This window comes from Loxodonta africana, chromosome 19 (assembly GCF_030014295.1).
Source record: "Loxodonta africana isolate mLoxAfr1 chromosome 19, mLoxAfr1.hap2, whole genome shotgun sequence".
Taxonomy (NCBI): domain Eukaryota; kingdom Metazoa; phylum Chordata; class Mammalia; order Proboscidea; family Elephantidae; genus Loxodonta; species Loxodonta africana.
This window is the reverse complement of record NC_087360.1, coordinates 71,653,993-71,675,845: the sequence shown is the minus strand read 5'-3', so window position 1 is coordinate 71,675,845 and position 21,853 is coordinate 71,653,993. Positions and strand designations below refer to the sequence as shown.

Below are 21,853 nucleotides of genomic sequence, written 5' to 3'. Positions count from 1 at the left end.
TTGGTTAACAGTCAAGTGCTTAACCACTGTACCACCGGGGCTCCTTATGGTAGGCACTGGGGTAAAAATAGTCAAGTCAGTCTCTGTCCTTAGCACACCTGTAATCTGGAAGTCAGAAGGACAGACAGGATAAACCAGTGGTTGCAGAATGGTTAGGAGGACTGACAAATTAGTGTTTTATCTTGTTATTATGGACATGTGTAAAAAGGGCTTCTGTAGGAGACAGAGGGAATGGACAGGTGTCCTGAGAAAAGCTTCTTCAGTTGGTGAACGTGGGCTGAGTAATGATAGGTAGGTAGGCAGAGAAGAATGGCTGGGCATTTCAGATGTGAAATGGCAGAACTGTAGGTAATTTAGGATAGCTCAAATGTGTATGTGATAGTAAAAAAGTCAAAAATAGAGAAGTACGCAAAGGCAAGCCAGACCATGAAGGGTCTTGTGTGTCTTTATCCCGGAAGCCTTGGGGGAGTATCGGAAGGATTTTAAGTGTGAGAGTAATGTGATTTACATTTTAGGAAGATCAATTTGGCAGCGGTGTGTAGTATGGGGTGGAAAGGGTATGTGATTCAAGATGGGGAGACCACTTCAGGGAGCGATGGCTTACAGCTGAGAAGAGCTTTTCTCCACTTTCTGGAGAATCAGTAAGCCATGAGGTTGAGGCCTGAAAACGGAGAACCACTTGGGATGAGTTTCAGAAGGGTTACATACAACAATTGAAAGCAGCCCTTAGTATTTGACCATAAATAATTATCTTAAAAATGAAACTTAAGGTGGATCTAAACCAAGGAAATCATGAAGAGTTTAAAACATTATAGATTATACTTTCTTCATTGCCCCCTTCCTTCCAATGTACGTATGAGTATTTTGTAGGACTATGTGTAGTGTCCCAGATTTTTATATATTTTACTTTTATATCCTCAGGATCAGGTAGACAGAGCTGATACCTTCCCTCAGGTACTAAAAAAAGTAACAGACTGGATGAAATTGAAGGAATTAGGAACAAAATATAAATATTCCATATTAACAGATGGGTAAGTATTTAGAAACTTGTTATTTTTTTATCTGTCTTTTAAGACCTAAGGTGTCCTTCTTCATTTAACTTTTAGAATAACAACCAAGAATATTACTTGCTAAAAGTCCTAGGGTCACTCCATAGGAGGCAGAATTTTTCCTTTCACATTCTTATTCCTACTTAAATTCTGAATCCCAGGGATACAAGAGATGGGGGAAAGCAGTGATTACGGTCTAATCCAGCACTGGAAGATTAGAGAAAGATTAATGTTAATATGTTAAAATGAATTTACTAAAACTGTCTTTATCATGGTACTTCCTTGCTTTAAAAAAAAAAAAAGGTCCAGACTCTTCAGCCTGGCTTTCAAGGTTCTCTTTGTCCAATCCCACCCTACCTGTTTAGCCTAATCCATCTCCCATTATTTTTTTACTCCAGTCAGGCTGACCATTATTTTACCATGGTTTATCTTTTCTCTGTACTTTTTCATGCTTTCCTCTCTACTGAAAGGTTTTTTCCTTCAACTACTTAATCATTATTTAAAACCCACCTTGTTTTTTCACCCCAGACATTATATAAATCACCTTGATCTTTTTTCCCCCTAAAATCTTAACAGCCACTGTGATAAGTGCCATTCATATTGGCAGCTGATCTATATTTTAAGATCTAAACTTTCTGTATATAAGATTTATTTTTACAAACCCTTTCAGAGTATGGACTTTTGGTCTTGATAATACTCCATAGTTCTTACTGTAGCGCTGAACTTGACATCTGTTCCGTAAACACGTGCTACACGAAATGCTAAATGAAAAGATCAGAAAGATTGAAATAAGGATTGTAGACATTGTTTGCCATTAGGGTTGAAGAAAGTCCTAGACAACTTCTGTTTCAAGCTATGGACAAATTATACTCTAAAGCTGAAATAATCACCTAGGTATTCTCTTAAAATCCAATTGAAAATACTCCCGATACCAGTATAGCAGCTGACTTGAGGGCTTTTTTCTTTCCTGCTGAAGGTTATAATCTCCACCGGCATTATTCCTTACGCCTTTGCATAGGAAAAACCGTGTCTGAACCACACAGTGTCCACGGTATACAGCCAGTATTCTAGTTCATCACCTAAGTCGGTTGGTGTCGTAGAAGCGTGTGCTATAGAACAGATTGCATTAGCCTCTCGGTACCAGCTATTTCGGTCTCTTTCAAGGTTCTTGTTTTGCTTTGTTTTATTTCAACGCGTATGCTCAGAGAAATCCTAATACGATAAGCCTGGCATTGAAAGGACACGTAGCAAAGGCTATTTTAGAATTATGAAAAAATACTTGACAAGATAGAGGCCTCCACAGGTAATCAGAACCGGAGAAATAATCAAGATGAGCCTAATATGAATTAGTTTGAGAAAAATCTAATATGCCCAACTTCTAGTTTTCTTTGACTTTTCAAAGTTTATTTTTTAATGAGTTTTTTGGAGAATGAGAGGTAAATTTTGCAAGCACTGTGTGTGAATATGAGAAAGAAAGCTGACAGGTGAAAATTCAAAACAAATAGAATGACTTAATATAATTATTGGTAAAAATAGCCTAGCATTTGTTTTATCCGTTTTTTTCCTGTTTTTGATTTACAAGTTCGTGGGATATGAATAAGTTCCTGAACATTCAGTGCCAGCTTAGCAGGCTCAGATACCCTCCTTTTGCTAAAAGGTGGATCAACATTCGAAAGTCATATGGAAACTTCTACAAGGTAAACCTCCTGCAATCTGTCGGTCGTGCTGCCCTGAATGGTAAATTTGCTCTATTTTGCATGCACATTAAGTTATGATTTACCAGGTGCAGATTTTCAGAGAAATAGGACATCTGATCAGTAGCTGCTTTTCAGATTCCTGATTAGTTATGTTCAGATTGGCTTAGAAAGGTAAGCCCGTCTTTCTCATTCAACCTGTTACCTGTATTTAAATGGGTTAACTGTGTGACTGTGACCTTCAGTGACAAGTGTTCCTAATTATAGAGTTACTCAGTGTGTGGATTACTTCTGGAACAAATAAACTTTTTATTTTAGAATTGGCTTTGCTTTTTTAAAAATTCATTTAAAATTAATTTACATTACACATACTATACGTTGAATTTTTCGGATAACACTGCACAGCTTATAACGAATGGCAGTCTTCCACCACAGCCCTTACCAGTGCTGGTTCCTGGTCTCCTGAGGCAAATGCTTTCAACCTTTTTTTTTTTTTTTTTTAACTTATTCCTTTTAATCATATTTACCTTGTTGTATGCGTTTGAGTTGATTCCATCTCATAACGACCCCAAATGAGAGAATAGAACTGCCCTGGGTTTTCATGGCTGTAATCTTCATGGAAGCAGGTCACCAGGTCCTTTTCCTGAGCAGCAGCTGGGTGAGTTTGTAGCATGAACCTTTTCGGTCGGCAGCCAAGCACTTAACTGTTTGTGCCACCAAGGCTTCTTTATATTTACCTGGATAGTCCTAAATTGCATGGTGATACCATTTCTTAAATTTTAGGTTTCAGATACCTGTTGAGTTCCTACACTGGAAGATGAAGATTTAACTGTCTTGAGCCTCCACTCCTGCATGTGCTTCCCTCCCTGTGTCTCTCTAATACAGTTACCTTAGCTTCCTAGTCAACTCACTGTTCGGTGTTCACATTCCTGGACTGTGCAGAGCGTTGACAACTTGTCCTCAGATTTCATCATTGGCTCCTTTGTTGGCTGGTTTCATTCATCTCCAGTCAGTCTATAAATCATTTCTCTGTACTCCAAACACTCAGGTGGTCGGTTTTTCTTTTCTCTTTTTCCTTTTGTTCTTGTAGACTTCCTTCCTGGAGCCTTTAATCCTGTTCTGATCTCAACTATTTGTTTTTCACGCTCCTTCTAAAGTTATCTCCCTATGGGATTTCCTTTGCTTGTCTATCATGGTTAGATCCTGTATCATCTTCTTTCTCCCTTTTCTACCTCTTTTTGGTGAAGCATATCCTAAAGAAGTTTCATAGAAAACGGTGCTTTTCCTTAAAAACATGTTTTGTGGGTTTTTTTTTTTCTTTTGTGACTTTTTTGTTTTGTTTTGAATAACATTTTTTAAAAATGAGAAACAGTCACAAAAAAGGAGGGAGAGTTTAATAAATTGTTTTAAAGTAATACCGTTACAACTACCACCCAACTTAACCCCCTTCTTTTTCCTGGAGCTAACCATAATTCATACTTCCATGGCAATTACTTCCTTCTTTTTCTTTATAGCTTTAATATTTATATGTATATTCTAAACCGTACAGTTTAGTTTTGCCTGTTTTTGAACTTAATATAAATAGCATCATACTGTATGTATCATTTATTTTGCCTTTTTTTTTTTCCTTTAAAATTGCATTTAAGCTTTGTGTTGTGTGGGTAGACGTAGTTCATTCCTTTCCTTGCTGTGTAGACTCCCATGGTACGAATTCTCCACATCTGTTTGTTCACCCTTTGCATGCCCATTTGGGGTGGACGTGAGTGTTCGTAGCAGCATTATTCACAGGAGCCAAAGAGAGGACCCAAAGCAAATGTCCATCGCCTGATGAATGGATGAATAAAACTAGGTGTATCCATACAATGGAATAGTATTTAGCACTAAAAAGAAGTGAAATGTTGATTTGTGTTTTAATATGAATGACCCTTGAAAACATTATGCTGAGTGAAAGAAGCCAGTCTTGAAAAATCATGTGTTACATGATTCTGTTTATATGAAATGTCTAGAATAGGCAGGTCTGTAGAGACAGAAGGTAGATTAGCCATTGCTCAGGGCTGGGAGTTAAATGGGGTAGGGAAGAAATGGGGAGTGATTCCTAATGAGCGTGAAGTTTCTTTTAGAGGGGATAAAAATGTTCTAAAATTAGGTTGTGATGGTCATACAACCCTGTGAATATACCAAAAACCGTTGAGTTGATCCCTTTAAATGGCTAAATTGTATGACGTGAATTATAGCAATAGAGCTGTTTTTAAAAGCAGAAGGGCAGAATATATAACTAAATGTGAAAATCACAAAAATTAAAACTTCAGAATACCAAACCAAAAACCCATTACCATCGACTCTATTCTGACTCATAGTGACCCTATAGGACAGAGGAGAACTGTCCCATAGGGTTTCCAAGGAACAGCTAGTGGATTCGAACCGCCGACCTTTTGGTTAGCAGCCAAGCTCTTAACCACCACACCAGCAGGGCTCCAAGAAGAGGTTCTAAAACAAAACAAAAAAAAACCATTGCTGTCGAGTTGATTCCAACTCATAATGACCCTATATGACAGAGTAGAACTGTCCATTGGGTTTCCAAGGAGCGGCTGGTAGATTTGAACGACCATTAGGTTAGCAGCCGTAGCTCTTAACCACTGCACCATCAGAGCTAATGGAGGGTAATTTTGGAGAGAGAGATCCCCTCCATGTGATACAGCACTCATCAATTATCAATGACTTATCTCATCATTCGGAAACCCTGGTAGCGTAGTGGTTAAGTGCTACGGCCGCTAACCAAAGGGTCAGCAGTTTGAATCCACCAGGCGCTCCTTGGAAATTCTATGGGGCAGCTCTACTCTGTTCTATAGGGTTGCTATGAGTCGGAATCGACTTGACAGCACTGGGTTTGGTTTTTTTTGGTTACCTCATCATTCAGACACTGAGAGTGGACCCAACCAAATGAACCTGGTCCTACTGTGTCCTGTTAAACTTCTAGCAACATCTTATAGATTCCGTGTAACTCCAGTTGAGCAGCCATGCATCAGGAGGTGGCAATTTCTGGTTGACCCTCCTAGTGAATCAGTAGCCACTGATGACCAGCGACTATCCATTAATGTATTAGATATATCCATTATATATATTATACATATAATATATTAGATATATCCATTAATGTGTTAGAGGTTGTAAAATCTGGCATTCTAATTCTGTCATTCTCTACTTAATAGCTAGAATATTTCTAAAAAGAAAACTTTCCCTCATCTAGTATTTAATTACATGATGGTAATAGGAAGGGCAGGATAAGTGATTCTTTGCTTTTACTAATAAGCAGTCAAAATTAGGAGTTGTTCACTGGTATAATCTAGTGGGTCCCATTACTTTTTGTTCCTTATTTAAACTGCCTTGATATGTTTTCATTCCATCTTTGCCCAGTGAAAGCATCTTTCACTATCTTTTCATTTCTCTCATTTCTCTTGTTTTTCTATAAGGTTCTTGTGGTGCCTTTTGATGAAACCCAGACCAAAACCCAGTGCCATCGAGTCGATTCTGACTCATGGTGACCCTATAGGACAGAGTAGAACTGCCCCATAGAGTTTCCAAGGAGCGCCTGGTGGATTTGAACTGCTGACCCTTTGGTTAGCAGCCATAGCCCTTAACTGCTACGCCACCAGGGTTTCCATTTGATGAAAGAAGTCCTTATTTTTAATACAGTTGGATTTTACTCTTTCCATTTATGGTCAGTGCTTTTGTGTCTTAAATGCTTTCTTACCTCAAGATCATATAGGTATTTTCTTTTTTTATCTTCTAAAGCTTTATAGCGTTCCTTTTCACATTTAGGTTGTTAATCTAACTGAGCTGATTTTTTTTTGTATGTGTTTGAAGTAAGGGTTCAATTTCTTCTATATCCAGATGGCCAGTCAATCACTGAAAAGATCATTCTTACGATAAATGTTTTTTCCTTTTTTTATTGTACTTTAAATGAAGATTTACAGAGGAAAATTAGTTTTTCATTAAACAATTAATATACATACTGTGTTGTAACATGGGTTGCCAACCCGTTGGCATGTCAACACTTCCCCTTCTTGACCTTGGATTCCCGTTACCAGCTTTCCTGTCTCCTCCTGCCTTCTCGTCCTTGCCCCTAAGCTGGTGTGCCCATTTAGTCTCTTTTTGTTTGATGGGCCTGTCTAATCTTTGGCTGAAAGATGAACCTTGTAAAAAGGGTGTCTGGGGGCCATACTCTCAGGGTTTCTCCAGTCTCTGTGAGACCAATAAGTCTGGTCTTTTGAGGAAACATCTGCTTTATATTGCAGCTCTCCAGATATGTGTGTCTCTAAGTTCTCCTTGAGCCAATACCATACTGTATTAATTACTAGTTTCATAAGTCTTGATATCTGGTAGAGCAAGGCACTTGGGAAGGGTGTGTTGTGAGCTGGAATTGACTCAACAGCAGTGGGTTTGGGTTTTTTTTTGGTGCTTCTTGAATCTGTGGATTTTTTTTTTTTAATCATTTCTGGAAACTTCTGAGCCATTGCCTCTTCAAATGTTGTCTCTATCATAGTCTTTCCTATCCTCCTGGTTAAATGTGTGGTCGAATTTCTTTCTGTATCACCCATACCTTTTAACCTCTTTTCTGTGTTTTCTTTCTGTAATGTCATCTTGATAATTTTTTTCTGATCGCTCTTCCCATTCATTAATTCTTTTACTCTGTTTAATGAACTGTTAACCTGCCCATTGAGGTTTATTTTTTTTAAACTTATTTTGAAGTAACAGAATCACACAATGTTGCAAAAAGAGTACAAAGAGGTCCCTTGTCCCCTTCATGTAGAACATTGATTTGCCAAAGGTCACACAGCTAGCAAGAGCGGGACTGACACCAAGCAGAATCCATGTCCTCTGACTCACCATACTATATTGTTCAGAAGATTGTGAACCTGTAGTTGTAATTGGGTAAACAAAGGTAATTGGTTACGGCGTAAGAATATTCCAGATGAACACCAGATAGGGAGTGCTATACCTAATGCAGTCTTGGCCTTGATATATTGTACATAGCATAATGAAGTGGTATCCTAGCACAGGTTGTCAGGTTGTCGTCTACACATACACGTGTGTGTATGTCATGCATATTTGTGTGTGTGTGTATGGTGGCGCAGTGGTTAAGCACTTGGCTGCCAAACTGAAAGGTTGGCTCTTTGAACCCACCAGTGGCTCCTCGGGAGAAAAGACCTGGGAGTCTGCTCACATAGAGAATTCAGCCTAGGAAACCCTAGGGGGCAGTTCTACTCTGTCACATACGGTCGCTGTGACTTGATATTGACTTGCCAGCACCCAGCCACAACGGCGATGTGTGTGTATTGTTTTTTTCCCTTGTCTGAACAGTTTCAGTGAAGCCAGTGTACACTAGCTTTGTAATGCTCTTTATATCTAAGAGAGTACTAATACAAAAGGCAATTTGAGAATTTTACATTGGTATACATTTTCGTTTTTGCTCTCTGGACTAAGAAGTTTATTTCATTTTATCTTTTGGGTAGTGGTATCTCTTATTCCCAGTTCAGAAAGAAAGGCATAGTAGTGCCCAGTACTTAAGTCGTTAATATCACATGCAAGTAGAAATTTTGCTACAGATAATTCTAAAACAGTTGGAGCAGTACATCAACAGGGAACTGCCAGAAATGCAAGCCGGATTCAGAAGAGGACGGGGAACGAGGGGTATCATTGCTGATTTCAGCTGAAGCCTGACTGAAAACAGATAATACGAGAAAGATGTTTGCCTGTGTTTTATTGACTATGCAAGGCATTCAACTATGTGGATTGTAATAAGTTATTGATAACATTTCGAAGAATGGGAATCCCAGAGCACTTAATTGTGTTCATGCACAACCAAGAGACAGTTGTTCAGACAGAACAAGGCGATACTGTATGGTTTAAAGTCAGGAAGGGTGTGCGTCAGAGTTGTATCCTTTCATCATACTTCGTCTGTATGCTGAACAACTAATCCAAGAAGCAGGACTATATGAAGAATGGGGGATCAGGGCTGGAAGAAGACTTTTTAACAACCTGCAGTATGCAGATAACACAACATTGCTTGCTGAAGGCGAAGAGGACTCGAAGCACTTACTGATGAAGATCAAAGACTACAGCTTTTAGTATGGATTACAACTCAACATAAAACAAAAATCCTCACAACTGGACCAATAAGCAACATCATGATAAATGGAGGAAAGATTGAAGTTGTCAGGGATTTCGTTTTACTTGGATCCACGATCAGCTTCCATGGAAGCTTGTTGTTGTTGTTAGGTGCCATCAAGTTGGTTCCGACTCATAGCGACCCTGTGCACAACAGAACGAAACACTGCCCAGTCCTGCGCCATCCTTACAATCGTTGTTATGCTTGAGCTCATTGTTGGAGCCGCTGTGTCAGTCCACCTCGTTGAGGGTCTTCCTCTTTTCTGCTGACCCTGAACTCTGCCAAGCATGATGTCCTTCTCCAGGGACTGATCCTTCCTGACACCATGTCCAAAGTATGTAAGATGCATTCTCGTCATCCTTGCTTCTAAGGAGCATTCTGGTTGTACTTCTTCCAAGACAGATTTGTTCGTTCTTTTGGCAGTCCATGGTATATTCAATATTTTTCGCCAACACTACATTTCAAAGGTGTCGATTCTTCTTCAGTCTTCCTTATTCATTGTCCAGCTTTCACATGCATATGATGCAATTGAAAATACCATGGCTTGGGTCAGGCGCACTTTAGTCTTCAAGGTGACATCTTTGCCCTTCAACACTTTAAAGAGGCCCTTTGCAGCAGTCAAGAAGCCAAACAATGTAATGCATTGGGCAAATTTACTGCAAAAGACCTCTTTGAAGTGTCAAAAAGCAAAGGTGTCACTTTGAGGACTAAGGTGCGCCTGACCCAAGCCATATTTTCAGTCGCCTCATATGCATGCAGAAACTGGAGAATAAATAAGGAAGGCTGAAGAATCAACGCCTTTGAATTATGGTGTTCGCAAAAAATAGAGTATAGCGTGGACTGTCAGAAGAATGAACAAACCTGTCTTGGGAGAAGTACAGCCAGAATGCTCCTTAGAAGCAAGGATGGCAAGACTTCTTCTCACATACTTTGGGCATGTTTTCAGGAAGGAGCAGTCCCTGGAGAAGAACATCATGCTTGATAAAGTAGAGGGACATTGAAAAAGACGAAGACCCTCAACAAGATGGATTGATGCAGTTGCTACAATGGGCTCAAGCAGATGGAGCAGGTATTTAAGTTGAAAAATACCATACTGCCTCAGTCTGCATTAGCTGTCCCCAGTGCACCTTCTCACTGATTGAGAGTTCACAGCCATCCTGAAAGTTTCATTATCTTTAGTCATCCAAAAAGGCTGTTTTTCAGAGTTTTTGTCTAACGTCAGTGAAGTAAAGTAATACATTGTAGAAGAACACCATGCAAGAGAACTAGCTTGGATTCAAAAGGTAATCTTGAACTGTGATGTCCAGAACAAGGCATTCTCTTTAGTTAACGGTTTGTTAAATTACATAATTCCATAAAAGCTGTAGATGTTTGAGGATTCCATCTATTTTTATTTTCAGCTAAAAGCCTTAAGATCATTTTTTAAAACTCCGAACGTTTGAGCTATTTGCTTCATTTGGCCAAGAGTATTGTCCTTTGCTTAACTTGATTTAGCTGTTAGGGTTAATTTTAGGTGTCTTGTTTTTCCCTGGGACTTATCTTGCAGCTTAGATTATTAAAGGATTATTTACTAAGTTGTGTTTGTCTATTTTTCAGGTTCCTAGAAGCCAAACCAAGCTGACAATAATGCTTGAAAAACTAGGAATGAGTTACGAAGGGAGGCCTCACAGTGGACTGGATGACTCTAAGAACATCGCTCGAATTGCAGTCCGAATGCTTCAGGATGGCTGCGAACTCCGAGTCAACGAGAAAATACAGTCGGGACAGCTCATGAGCGTGTCCTCTTCCTCACCAATAGAGGGCACTCCAGCTCCGCAGATGCCGCATTTTAGAAAATAACATTAGCATTTTTGTAGGTGAATCCTTCATTCTTACTGGAGTTACTACCAAGAGGTAGCAGATGAGTACTCATTGAATTAGTCCTGCAGTGCCAAATGCAAGCGCCTTAACATTTAACATTTAAGATCTTATCGCAGTTACAGATGTGGCTCATTATATATATGTACGTGAACAGATTTTGTGGGGACAGCGTTTTGAATTCTTTGTCACCAACAGTTTTGATATGAGCAATATTTGTTACGCAGTACCAGTTCCTGCTTAGAACTGAATTTTATAATTTAAGGTATCCAGGATGTATTCCTATTAGTTTTAAAATGCAAAGTTTTATTGGCTCTCCCCTTGACTGTTACGTCTTATTGATGTTGAAATATACATCTCTATATTAACATGATTGGATCAAGTCATGTCTTAAAATGCAGACAAGATCCGAAGGCAGGCCTTATCTAGCCTATGGCTTTTAAGAATATCATAGTCCCTTTGATTTTTGAAGCTTTTATGTGATATTCAGCTATATGTGGTGAATTTCATAAAGTACTTGGTATGTATACCTGCCTACGTTTCTTTTCAACTCCTAAAATTGAAGACTGGTGACACTTTATAGGGCCTGGTTAATAATTCAGTTACTCATGAATTTAATGAAAAGTCAGAAGAAAATTTAAAGGACTGTGATAGGGGCTATAGTGGTGCAGTGGTGAAGTGCTTGGCTGCGAACCAAAAGTTCAGCAGTTTGAACCCAGCAGCCGTTCCGCGAGCTGAAGATGTGGCATCTGCTTCCATAAAGATTACAGCCTTGGAAACCCTATAGGGCGGTTCCACTCTGTCCTGTAGGATCGCTGTGAGCCGAGTCGACTTGACGGCAGCAAATTTTTTAATAATAGCTTGAACTTTTTAATACACAGATGAATCAGTGGATTCTTTTGGACTTGTTTTGTTCTACTCCCTCTTGTTACTTACATCTGCCCTTAATTCTTAAATCTAAGAGACCATGCCTTAAAACAGACTTAAAATTAAGGGTCACCATTTAATTTTACATTTGTGTTCAACATTGTGAGTGCGGTTAATAAGTCAAATAATGCTTTCTACCATAGCTTACCTTTTGATTATTAAGAATAAAGGTAGTCTTGGTCATCAGTGGAGTTAGTTGGTAAATGTTTGCTTTACCTGATTTCACACAGTGAGTGACCGGTACCTTGACTAGTCAATTCTTGGCTCAGTCCAGAAAACACATGTGTTTACAGAGCTTGATGAAGTAAAACACTTCTTATCTAGAAGCCAGAAATCCGTATTTTCAGAGTGGAATTTTCATCTGTAGTTTTCGTGGAACAAATTCATTGACATTGCTTACTTTTTTTATAATTGCGATGCTACTTTATTTTAATGATACATATATTATAATCAGATGACTCACATAGGGGTTTTCTAACACTGATACATAGGAGAATAGTCGGAAAGTAGACATTTTACTTGGCATGAGAACTCTGTGTGGTACTGGAGGGTTTCTGACATGAATGGATGAATGCCTGCCTTGGGTCAGTAGTCACAGAATCTGCATAATAAAGAATAATGTGTGTAACAGAAGGCACAAGAGTATGTACTGTTCTTAGAAAAACCGATACGGATTATATTAAACCAATGAAAATATAGGTATTTGAGATGAATACAGTAATCTCTTGACAGCAGGAGAGGGATATATGCTCAGATTTTTGTGAATCCCAAATAGTACTATATAACGTACTGTAAAGTATTACTGAATATTTTTAAAATCTTCAAGTCTTTAGTGAGCTAGTGTGTGAGGGCAGAGGAGCAGAGAATAAGCCAGTCACTGTGGAAAAGTAGCTGACAGGCCAAGCAGGCACACTCCTTAGGTGATTTTCGCACACAGCCACCTTGTGGTATGATTCGATTTCATGCCTTAGCACAGTCGTAGTTACCTGTTACTAGCTTCCAGAGTTGTCCATCAGTACGTCACTAGTTGAAACTGTGATTGTAAAATCAGAGAACAGCCAGGAAATACTGCATTGACCTCCTCCTTCCTGTTTTGTATCGTTTTGAAGTCCAGCTGCTAATTCCTTTGTCTAGAAAACCCTGTGGAGCAATTCTCCTCTGCACACATGGGATCACCTTGAGTTGGAGTCCACTCATCGGTAACCAACAAGTTTTCTCTTTGCCAAGTACTGACAAGTTCATTTTGTATTTCTATTTAAGGCCCTAAACATTATAAGCTCTCCAAACCCATTGGCTCAACCAAGTATTTTATCTGGTGATGCTTTATTCTTCTAACTCATTTTCAATCACTCCGTGAGTCTCTGCCATCCCCCGCAATTTGCCTTGGGATTTTGCTGAGACCATTCAGGACTGTTGCAATGTGACAATCTTGAACATCAGGAGTACCGCTCTCTGCTCTGATTTTCATTGTGTTTTATTGCTTTTATGATGTATAGTACAAATTTTTACAAGGGTAATGCTTAAGAGACAAATGCCATTCTAATACAGTAAAACCTGCGAAAGCCGGAACCTACGTAAGGTGGAAACCTGTCAGAGAAGGAAAACGCAAGTATTTTCTACTAAAATGAGCAAAGCGATGGAAAAGTTCTAAGACTGTACCCTGTAAAAGGGAGAAAACTTGCGAGACTTGAAAAAACAAGGCAGTCTTGTCGACTTTCAGCTCTCACGGGTTTCACTGTATTCTAATCAAGACAGTGTTAGTAGTATTTTATTCTTGTTAATTTTTATAAAACACTCTTTTTCTTAATCATCAGCTGTATTAATACCCTTTTTTTTCCTGCTTTTCACTCATGCTGACATACTGTGGTTCTGCTATATTGCACATCCACAGCCTGGAGAGCCAATGTGATATATACCAGAGTACTACATTTTGTTCTTTTTTTGGCTTGTGCTCTTTTAGGGAAAATATTTAAAACATTTGCTATGAAAATTTTTTTTTCTTGAGTGTCTTTTTTGCCGAGAGATAGGCCTGTTATTTAACCAGCCGTAGGGACAGGTTTCTGTCTGGATTGAAGGGAAAAACCATAGGAGTCACTAATATGCTACTGATTAAAAGCAAGTTGGTGTCTTTGAAGACTATCTTAAGTTGTCATTTTTGTTTTTAAGATGGGACCCGTTTACTTGCTCTCTTTAATACACCATCCTGAACATTACCCCAAAAATGATCATTCAAGACAGAATGATGTGGAGGAAAGGGTAAGAAAGTGGGGGGAAAAAAAAACCTGTTGCCGTCAAGTTGATTCTAACTCTTAGCAACCCTATAGGACAAAGTAGAACTGCCCCATAGGGTTTCCAAGGAATACTGGTAGACCAAAACTGCCAACCATTTGGTTAGCAGCCGAGCTCTTAGCCACTGTGCCAGCAGGGCTGGGAGAGAGAAAATTACTGGGGAGGGGAGGAAACACGGATAGTCAAGATAATGCATGTTTGGCCTACGCTGTAGGTGGGACCACCAAAGAAACTACCTCCATTCTCTATGAACATGACTGTATGCGTTATAAAAGGCTGGCAGGATATACTGTATTTCGAAGGAAGATGTTTCCAAGCTACTGTGGAGAAACACAAGGGATAGTGACTTCTTTAATTCCAACAGTGTGTGATAAAATGTTTTGCGCGTAGTTGAATCCAGTGTAAATAAATGAATGGCAGCATTGAATATTTTTTTGTTAGAAGCTTCCTCTCTACCATTAACCTGTATTTCAAATATCTCCTTCCCCCCACAAAGCTGCCAGAGCCCATAAATGAGTTAGTCTAGAGCAGGAGTCTGTAAGCTGTGACCTGTGGTCCAGATCTAGCCTGCTGCCTGCTTTGGTATGGCCTGTGAGCTAAAGGAAATTTTTACATTTTTAAATGTTGAGAAAAATAAAAAATACTTAATGATGTGCTAATTATGTGGAATTAAATTTCACTTCCCATAAAGTTTCATCAGAACATGGCCACCACGCTCGTTTGTTTACACATTAACTCATGGTTTCTTCCACCTCTTAACACCAGGTCCTTTGATTATTTTCTAGTCTCATCCTCATCTCAGTCTTTGTTTTCATGCTGGCCACACAAAACCAAAAAGCCAAACCCGTTGCTGTCGAGTCAATTCCAACTCGTGACCCTATAACGACCCTGTAGGACAAAGTAGAACTGCCCCATAGGGTTTCCAAGGCTGTAATTTTTCTGAAAGCAGACTCCCACATCATTCTCCCGTGGAATGATTGGTGGGTTTGCACCACGAACTTTTTGTTTAGCAGCCGAGCGCTTTAACCACTTGCCACCAGGGCTCCTGGCCACACAGACGGTTGCTAAAATTTAACTAACTCTTTTCCTGTATAGCGTGCTCATAAAAATCTACTTAATGTTGCTTTGTATGTTGATCTCAGAAACCTTCACATTTCTCACGGGGCAAAGCTCAGCTGTCCTTTGGCATTTAAGACCCTCTGCATCTGATTTTTAACTACCTTCCAAATTCTATAGCAGCCATATGCTCTGAGCTAATCAGTGTTCCCTTACCACCATACATGCATCTTACCTGCACCACCCTACTTCTGTCCCCAGCAAATTAGCCTATTAATTTTGTTCTCTTCATTCTGGTTTTAAAGACCTGCTATGATTCCAGCCCCCTGGTTCCCTGTCCACCTTGGCCTTTGGCAATAACTCCCTCTATTTGCTCATTGTACTTTTGTTATACTCATTGGACCATTAATTTGTGCTACACAGATTCATCTTTGTCTCAGTGTTTTTTTTTTTTTCTGTTTCCCCAATGTGATTATGAATTTTTTCAAGTTTTTACATGTTGTATCTCCAGAACTAAAACACAGTGGATGCTTGGTTAAAAATGCTTTGGCCTTTGCCATCAAGTTGATTCTGACTCAGCAACCCTTTAGGACAGAGTAGAACTGCCCTCATAGGGTTTCCAAGGCTGTAATCTTTATAGAAGCAGACTGCCGTGTCTTTCCCTGGCAGAGCAGCTAGTGGCTTGGAACAGCCGACCTCTGGTTGGCAGCCAAGCACTTAACCACTACCACCAGGGCTCTTTTAGAAATGCTTAGGGTAGATAAAATATATTCTATAAGGTCAGTACCTTTTCCTGAAATTGCAAAGGGTAGGGAGTGTCTTAACTATGACAAAGAAGGCATTGCTGCCTGGGCTGGTGATGATGCACCATAAATACGTTTTTAGAGATTATTTGACTCATTTACAGAAGTACTTAATTCTTGTCTATGCTTGGATTAACCTCTAGGTGCCCGAGAAAGCAAAAAAATGTTAAAGCTTTTCTTTCTAGTTGTTCAGTCTATGCATTACTGATAGGAAACCTGCTGCAAACATCTTTGGCCTTGAGGAAGATCATTGCTCACCTTTCCTTCTAGAGCAGTGATGTCTTAGGGTTCTCTAGAGAATAGAACCAGTAAGCTATCTCCGTTTCTTTCTGTCTGTGTCTGTCTCTCATCTATCTACCTACCTACATACCTACCTACCTGATTTTAAAGAACTGACTTGTGAATGTGGGGGCTGACAAGTCCAAAATGACAGACTGGGGATCCCTGCAGTCTTGTGTTCCAGAATCCTAGGTCAGGCAATGGGAAAAGTGGAGGAGTTCTGGAAAGATGTTTATAGTCTGGAGGCAGAATACTTCCTAGGGAAACTCTTAAATCCTTCACCTGGTTAGGCGAGGCCTGTCTACATTATGGAGGGTAATCTGCTTTGCTTAAGGTCAACTGATGTAACATCGTCTGGGCTGGTGTTTGACCGAACAGCTGGGAGCCATAGCCTAGCCAAGGTGACACATAAAATTAACCATCAAGTAATTTTCTCTGTTTGCTTAAGTACTCTCTAATAGTTTTAAAAAGTAGTTTAAAAAACTAGCACATTTAAAACTGTTCATAAGTTTAAATATTGGCAGAGAACATAATTTCCAGTATAGAGCAAATATTGACATTTTAATACAAAACTTTCATCACTCAAATACATTCATTGGAATCTAAATAGCATAGAAATTTGATACCATTGTCCTTATAAAAATACATAAAGATATTTAAAAGTTTACATCTTTTTACTTTTCCCCAAAAGATTTTATCCTAATGTAATACAGCAGCATCCTAGCATACTGCATAAGTGGGTCCAAAAAAAATTGTGAAAATAGGTCATGTTATTGCAAAAAAATATATATATATGTTTCCATTGGTACTGTCACATCAAACACAAAGATGGTGAAATTTTTGTTGTACAAACTGGCCATTCACTAAACCAAGAATGTTCCCGCTGATCACGAGGCAATCACTCTCCAACCACCACCACCTGCCGTTCCATAGAAGATTAGAACTCTCAGCTTTAGAAAATAAGGGGCTGGGCTGCAGGACAGGGGCCAATTCCATTAGATCTGATTTTTGTATTCTTGGAGTTTGTTGTCATAGAATTTTGCTAAATACTTTTATGCCTGAAAGTTATTAGTCATGTTTTCATAAAAAGTATATAAACTGGAATTTTTGAATTTATTCATTGTGATCTTAAGACTGTGTTAAATTTCTCCTATACTGAGTTATTGAAATTTTTTTACATAATTGATAAAAATATATATTAAAATTTTTATACTTATTGGATAAAATGTAAAACTTTGGGAAATGTTATCTTAGTGAGATTAATTTTTTCCAATTAATTTGTGTATCCTAATGTATCTTTGGTAAAATGTGGCATTGCTAGAATTCAGCATCAATTCTATTTCAGTATTTCATTTGTAAGTGCTGAAAATGGCCCCTAAATAAATATACGTACTTTAAATATATTTTTATCAAATCTTGAAGTGGTAGATTTAATCATTCAGTATTTGGTAAATGTCTTCCATATAATGAAATCAAGTCAAATATCCATCATTTCATCATCAAGTAACCAAATCAGACTTCTTTCCCAACAGCAAAAGTCTGAATGAAAAACTCAAATGTTTGTGTTAATGAATTTTGGAGAATAGTTTTAAAATTATTAAGAAATAAATTACAGAAGCTACTAAAGTCACTCAGGATTTAAAATTATGTAGATTTAATGTAATTATCATAATTTAAAAACAGGATACTATGCTGTTTCTCATTTAACTTGTAACAAATCTGTAGCTAAAATGGTAAATTATTTTGGAAGCAAATAGTTTGATAAAAGGCAAAATATTCTTTGAATAAAGGTGTGTGTATATACTAAACTAAGGTGTTAGGATTTTGGTAAAATTTGAAATGAAATTAAATGGCATTAATATTATTAGATATGATTAAGCTTTTCCTATAAAATGGCATATGTTGCTAAAAACTGTCTAGTAAGAATCTAATTTTTTGTTAATAAGTGATAGAGAATATTAATGATTTCACAAGACTAAATAAATTGAGATTTGACTTTATTTAGAAATGTTAAAAAGTGACACCAAGTAGTCTGTTGAATCAAAGTAAAAAGTTTTATGGAAGGGAAGACACAGTTTAAACTGTGGATATGTAGAGTCCAAAGTGAACTATGTACTCCAAGGAGTTACAGATATCAAGGCAATATTTATATTGTTAAACCTGGAACTAACAACAATATTTTGTTGCCTTATTAGTGATTTGTAAAAGTTAAAGGCAGATAACAAAAGCGGGGGGCCTTATGGTGACTGGTGAACACAACATATGTGGGTTTACATGATTGGTCTTTGGTATTAGTTATCACTTGGTGATCTTTGTGCTTCGTTGATTGGTTACCACTTGGTGATGTGTGTGCTTTGTTCATTGGTTATCACTTAGGGTGACTATAGGGGGTTTACAGAGTGATTACAAAGCAATCACAGGATGTTCTATTTTTTGCTGACATAGCTTTATTGTACAATGTGGTTCTTGCCGGTGGCTTGTACACCTTGCTTACAAAGAAAACATTTCCTTAGATACCAGCTTAAGTCTTGTTTAAAGGTTAACTTCTTAAAGTAGGGCATGTTTTTTCAAAAAGGGGTTTGAGTTCATGCCCAGAGGCAGCCATCCTTAAGTCATGTGCTCATAAGATTTAAATTTTAGCATGCTCTCTCATTCCCCCCTTTTGATCAAGAATTTTAATGAAAATTGATCACTCTTGCATTAGTTTAGGGTATCATTTTTAGGGTGTGATGTTGGTCAATTTTATGACATTGTTGTTAGGTGCTGTCAAGTCGATTCTGACTCATAGCAACCCAGTGTACAACAGAATGAAACACTGCTCAGTCCTGTGTCATCTTCACAGTCACTGTCATGTTTGAGCCTATTGTTGCAGCCACTGCAACAGTGATCATTCTGGCCTTAGGAACCCACAAAGGAGTAACCTTTTTCAGCGAGGACAAGATATTAAAGCTTTTGTTTAATTGGGGTTTTGAGCTGACCAAATTTGGGGGAACAACTTGACATAACTAAAATAGGTCCTTCTAACTTCCCGTTCTTACAATGACGTTATATATTAGACACATGATTTAAAGCTCCTCTCCCAATCCCATAGGAAAATTGTTGGTTCTCATAAAAATCCTATAGTGAAAGAATCAAGAGGGAAATGGGTATTCCTCCAAGCCCTCTTACCAGTTTATGATATCCCTGAGTTTAAAAGTGCCATCCATAACCTATCAGCTACCATGGAGGAGATAGCTAATGACATTGGTGATGGAATGGCAGCCCAACAAAAGTCTTTAAACTCCCTGGTCAAAGTTATGCTAGATAATAAAATAGCTCTTGATTTTATCCTGGCCCAACAAGGAGGAGTCTGTACCATCACTAACACCTCCTGCTGCACTTGGATAAATACATCAGGAGACATTAAAAAAAAGACATTAGATACACCAAAAGGCTGCTTGGCTCCATGTGTTCCCTATACCTGATTGTTTCTTAATATCTTCAGTTAGTTACCTAATGGAGCAAAATCTTTGATTCACTGTTATACTCACTGATTTGTTGGTACCTATCATAGTCGTCTTTATTCTAGGAATAATTAAATGCTATATGAGATGTGGAAACCCTGGCGGCATAGCGAATAAGTGCTACAGCTACTAACCAAAAGCTTGACAGTTCGAATCTGGCAGGCACTCCTTGGAAGCTCTATGGGGCAGTTCTACTCCGGCCTGTAGGGTCACGATGAGTCAGAATCGACTCAGTGGCAATGAGTAAACAAACCAAGACCAAAGTAAAAGATTTAACATCAGAATTTTTCCCTATATAGTTTGATCCTCTACATAGGAACACATGTCTGCAAGGGGCACATATCGCCCTTGTTCTAGTTCGAGTAAAGGGAAAAGAATAGTCCAGTTTGCTTTTTTAAGCCATTTTTTTTTTAGTAAGGGAGTCATTACAAATAGACAAGCTTTTGAATTGTGATTTTTTTTTTTTTAAAAGGCAGGAGCAAATTGGAGCCTCTGAATCCTGATAATTATAAAAATCTATTAAAGCAGTTGTTGACAAAAGGGATAGGACATCTGTCACCATAAATGACACCAAGATGGGTGAATACATGGGCGAGATAAAAGCAAGGCACTGAGGGAGAAACGGGAATTACAGGGATGCCATAACCTGTTGCAGATGGCTCGGCTGGCGGTGGCACTGACATTGATAGTGCCGGTAGGTATGAGGTTATAGTTGAACGTGGGCAACGCTAATGGATTAGAATTATCTTGGACATTTGTGGAGAAGGGTGACCGATCCAGCACTCAGGTTACTGGCACCTGCCCCCGACTGGGTAAGTTTAACAAAGGCATTTTCGTGCTAAGCGTCAATGGAAATTATGACTATAAGAAGAAGATATTTTGGGAAAAGCTTCATAGTATAATATATAAGAGCAAAAAGCATACATTTCATAGTGACTCTGAAATAGATTCCTTCAGTTATTGGCATATATGAGGATACAATACTTGAAAGAAGAAAAAGGATAATAGTTATAGTATTAAAGACAAATAATTGAGTGCTTCTATGAATTTTTTTTTTTTATGAATACGTGTACCAGGGCGGCTCTAAAGCAACAGGAGTGAGTGTAATTATTATCAATCAATAAAGTCTAACTTATAAAGCGGCTCTAAAGTCCATGATTATCAAGCAAAAGGCAACAGTATTTTGTGTTACCAGGTAATAAGACCTGTTTTATGTACTGCGTCAATTACTACAAGGAAGCTAAGCCAGAAAACACGGCCTAAAAAAAAAAAAAGTGTCTTTAACTTTGATTTTTACGAAGTCTTGTTCTGTGATCTTGAGAGAATCTGTCCGTCTCAGACACAGTCATCTGCTTCTGGCCCCCAGGACACTGGAATTTGAGTCCTTTGGTCAGTTGGAAAGTCCAGGTAGGGGCTGCAGATATCTAATTGGGAGAGATGAATCAAAGTTTTGACTCTCTAATTTAGTGGCACAAGGATTACTGAGAAGGACCAGATAAGGCCCCTTCTATCGAGGCTCGAGAGAATATTTTAATTGGTATCTCTTCCAGTATACGTACTCTCCTGGGGCAATGTTAAGCAGATTTTGGGATTCTTTTTTAGGTTGTCAAAGGCTCCTTTAAAACCTGTGAAAAATATTCCTTAGAGTATTGGATTAAAGATGCATAATATTTTAGTAATTCTGGTTGAACAATGTAGTCAGTATAACTAATACAAGGGAGGGCCATGGATTTTTTGGTCACTATTTCATTTCATAGGGGGTGAGTTTATGAGATCTAGAGGTGTGGACCTCAGGTTCAAAAGAACTAGGGAAAAACTTTGCTCCAAGCTGATCAAGGTGTCAAGGTGAAGACATTTCTATAAAAAGGGAGCTATCTGAATAATTTGTCACCTAGAGTCTGCAATGTATAAACTTGTTTCTCAAAGGATATTTAAGTATCAACAAGAAAGCTTAAAATATGTCTATATCTTGGCACAACAGAATGCATTAAAATATTTTAAGTATATCATCTCATTTCTGTGACTATTGTTTTGTCTCTAGTAATCACATTGTTCATGGTTGCTTTAATGTCGAACAATTCAATGTTGTAGCAAAGTTAACCTTATTAGCCTTTAATTTTGTGTCTTAGATATGTCATTTTCTGAGATAGAACCTGAGTCTTGATTTTCATATGTTATTAAATCTTTGAATTTCAAATTGTCTTTAGATTTGTAGTCCACCTTACTG

The 21,853-nt window shown here is 38.3% G+C and overlaps 1 protein-coding gene across 3 annotated transcripts in view; it reads left to right on the top strand.

The window, feature by feature from the left end:
* Nucleotides 1-21,853, top strand: part of ERI1 (exoribonuclease 1) — a 49,200-nt gene that overhangs the window by 21,199 nt on the left and 6,148 nt on the right. Inside the window, exons 5-8 of one of the 3 annotated variants that reach the window (XR_010318659.1) lie at nucleotides 922-1,031; nucleotides 2,632-2,746; nucleotides 9,859-9,981; nucleotides 10,509-10,620. Coding sequence is in view for 2 of the 3 variants with exons in the window: in XM_064272843.1 (XP_064128913.1) it covers nucleotides 922-1,031; nucleotides 2,632-2,746; nucleotides 10,509-10,751 (468 nt within the window). In the remaining variant the exon portion in view is untranslated. Of the gene's footprint in view, nucleotides 1-921; nucleotides 1,032-2,631; nucleotides 2,747-9,858; nucleotides 9,982-10,508; nucleotides 20,771-21,853 lie in introns of those variants that run through there. The other 2 variants (XM_064272843.1, XM_064272842.1) reach the window with 2 other exon arrangements.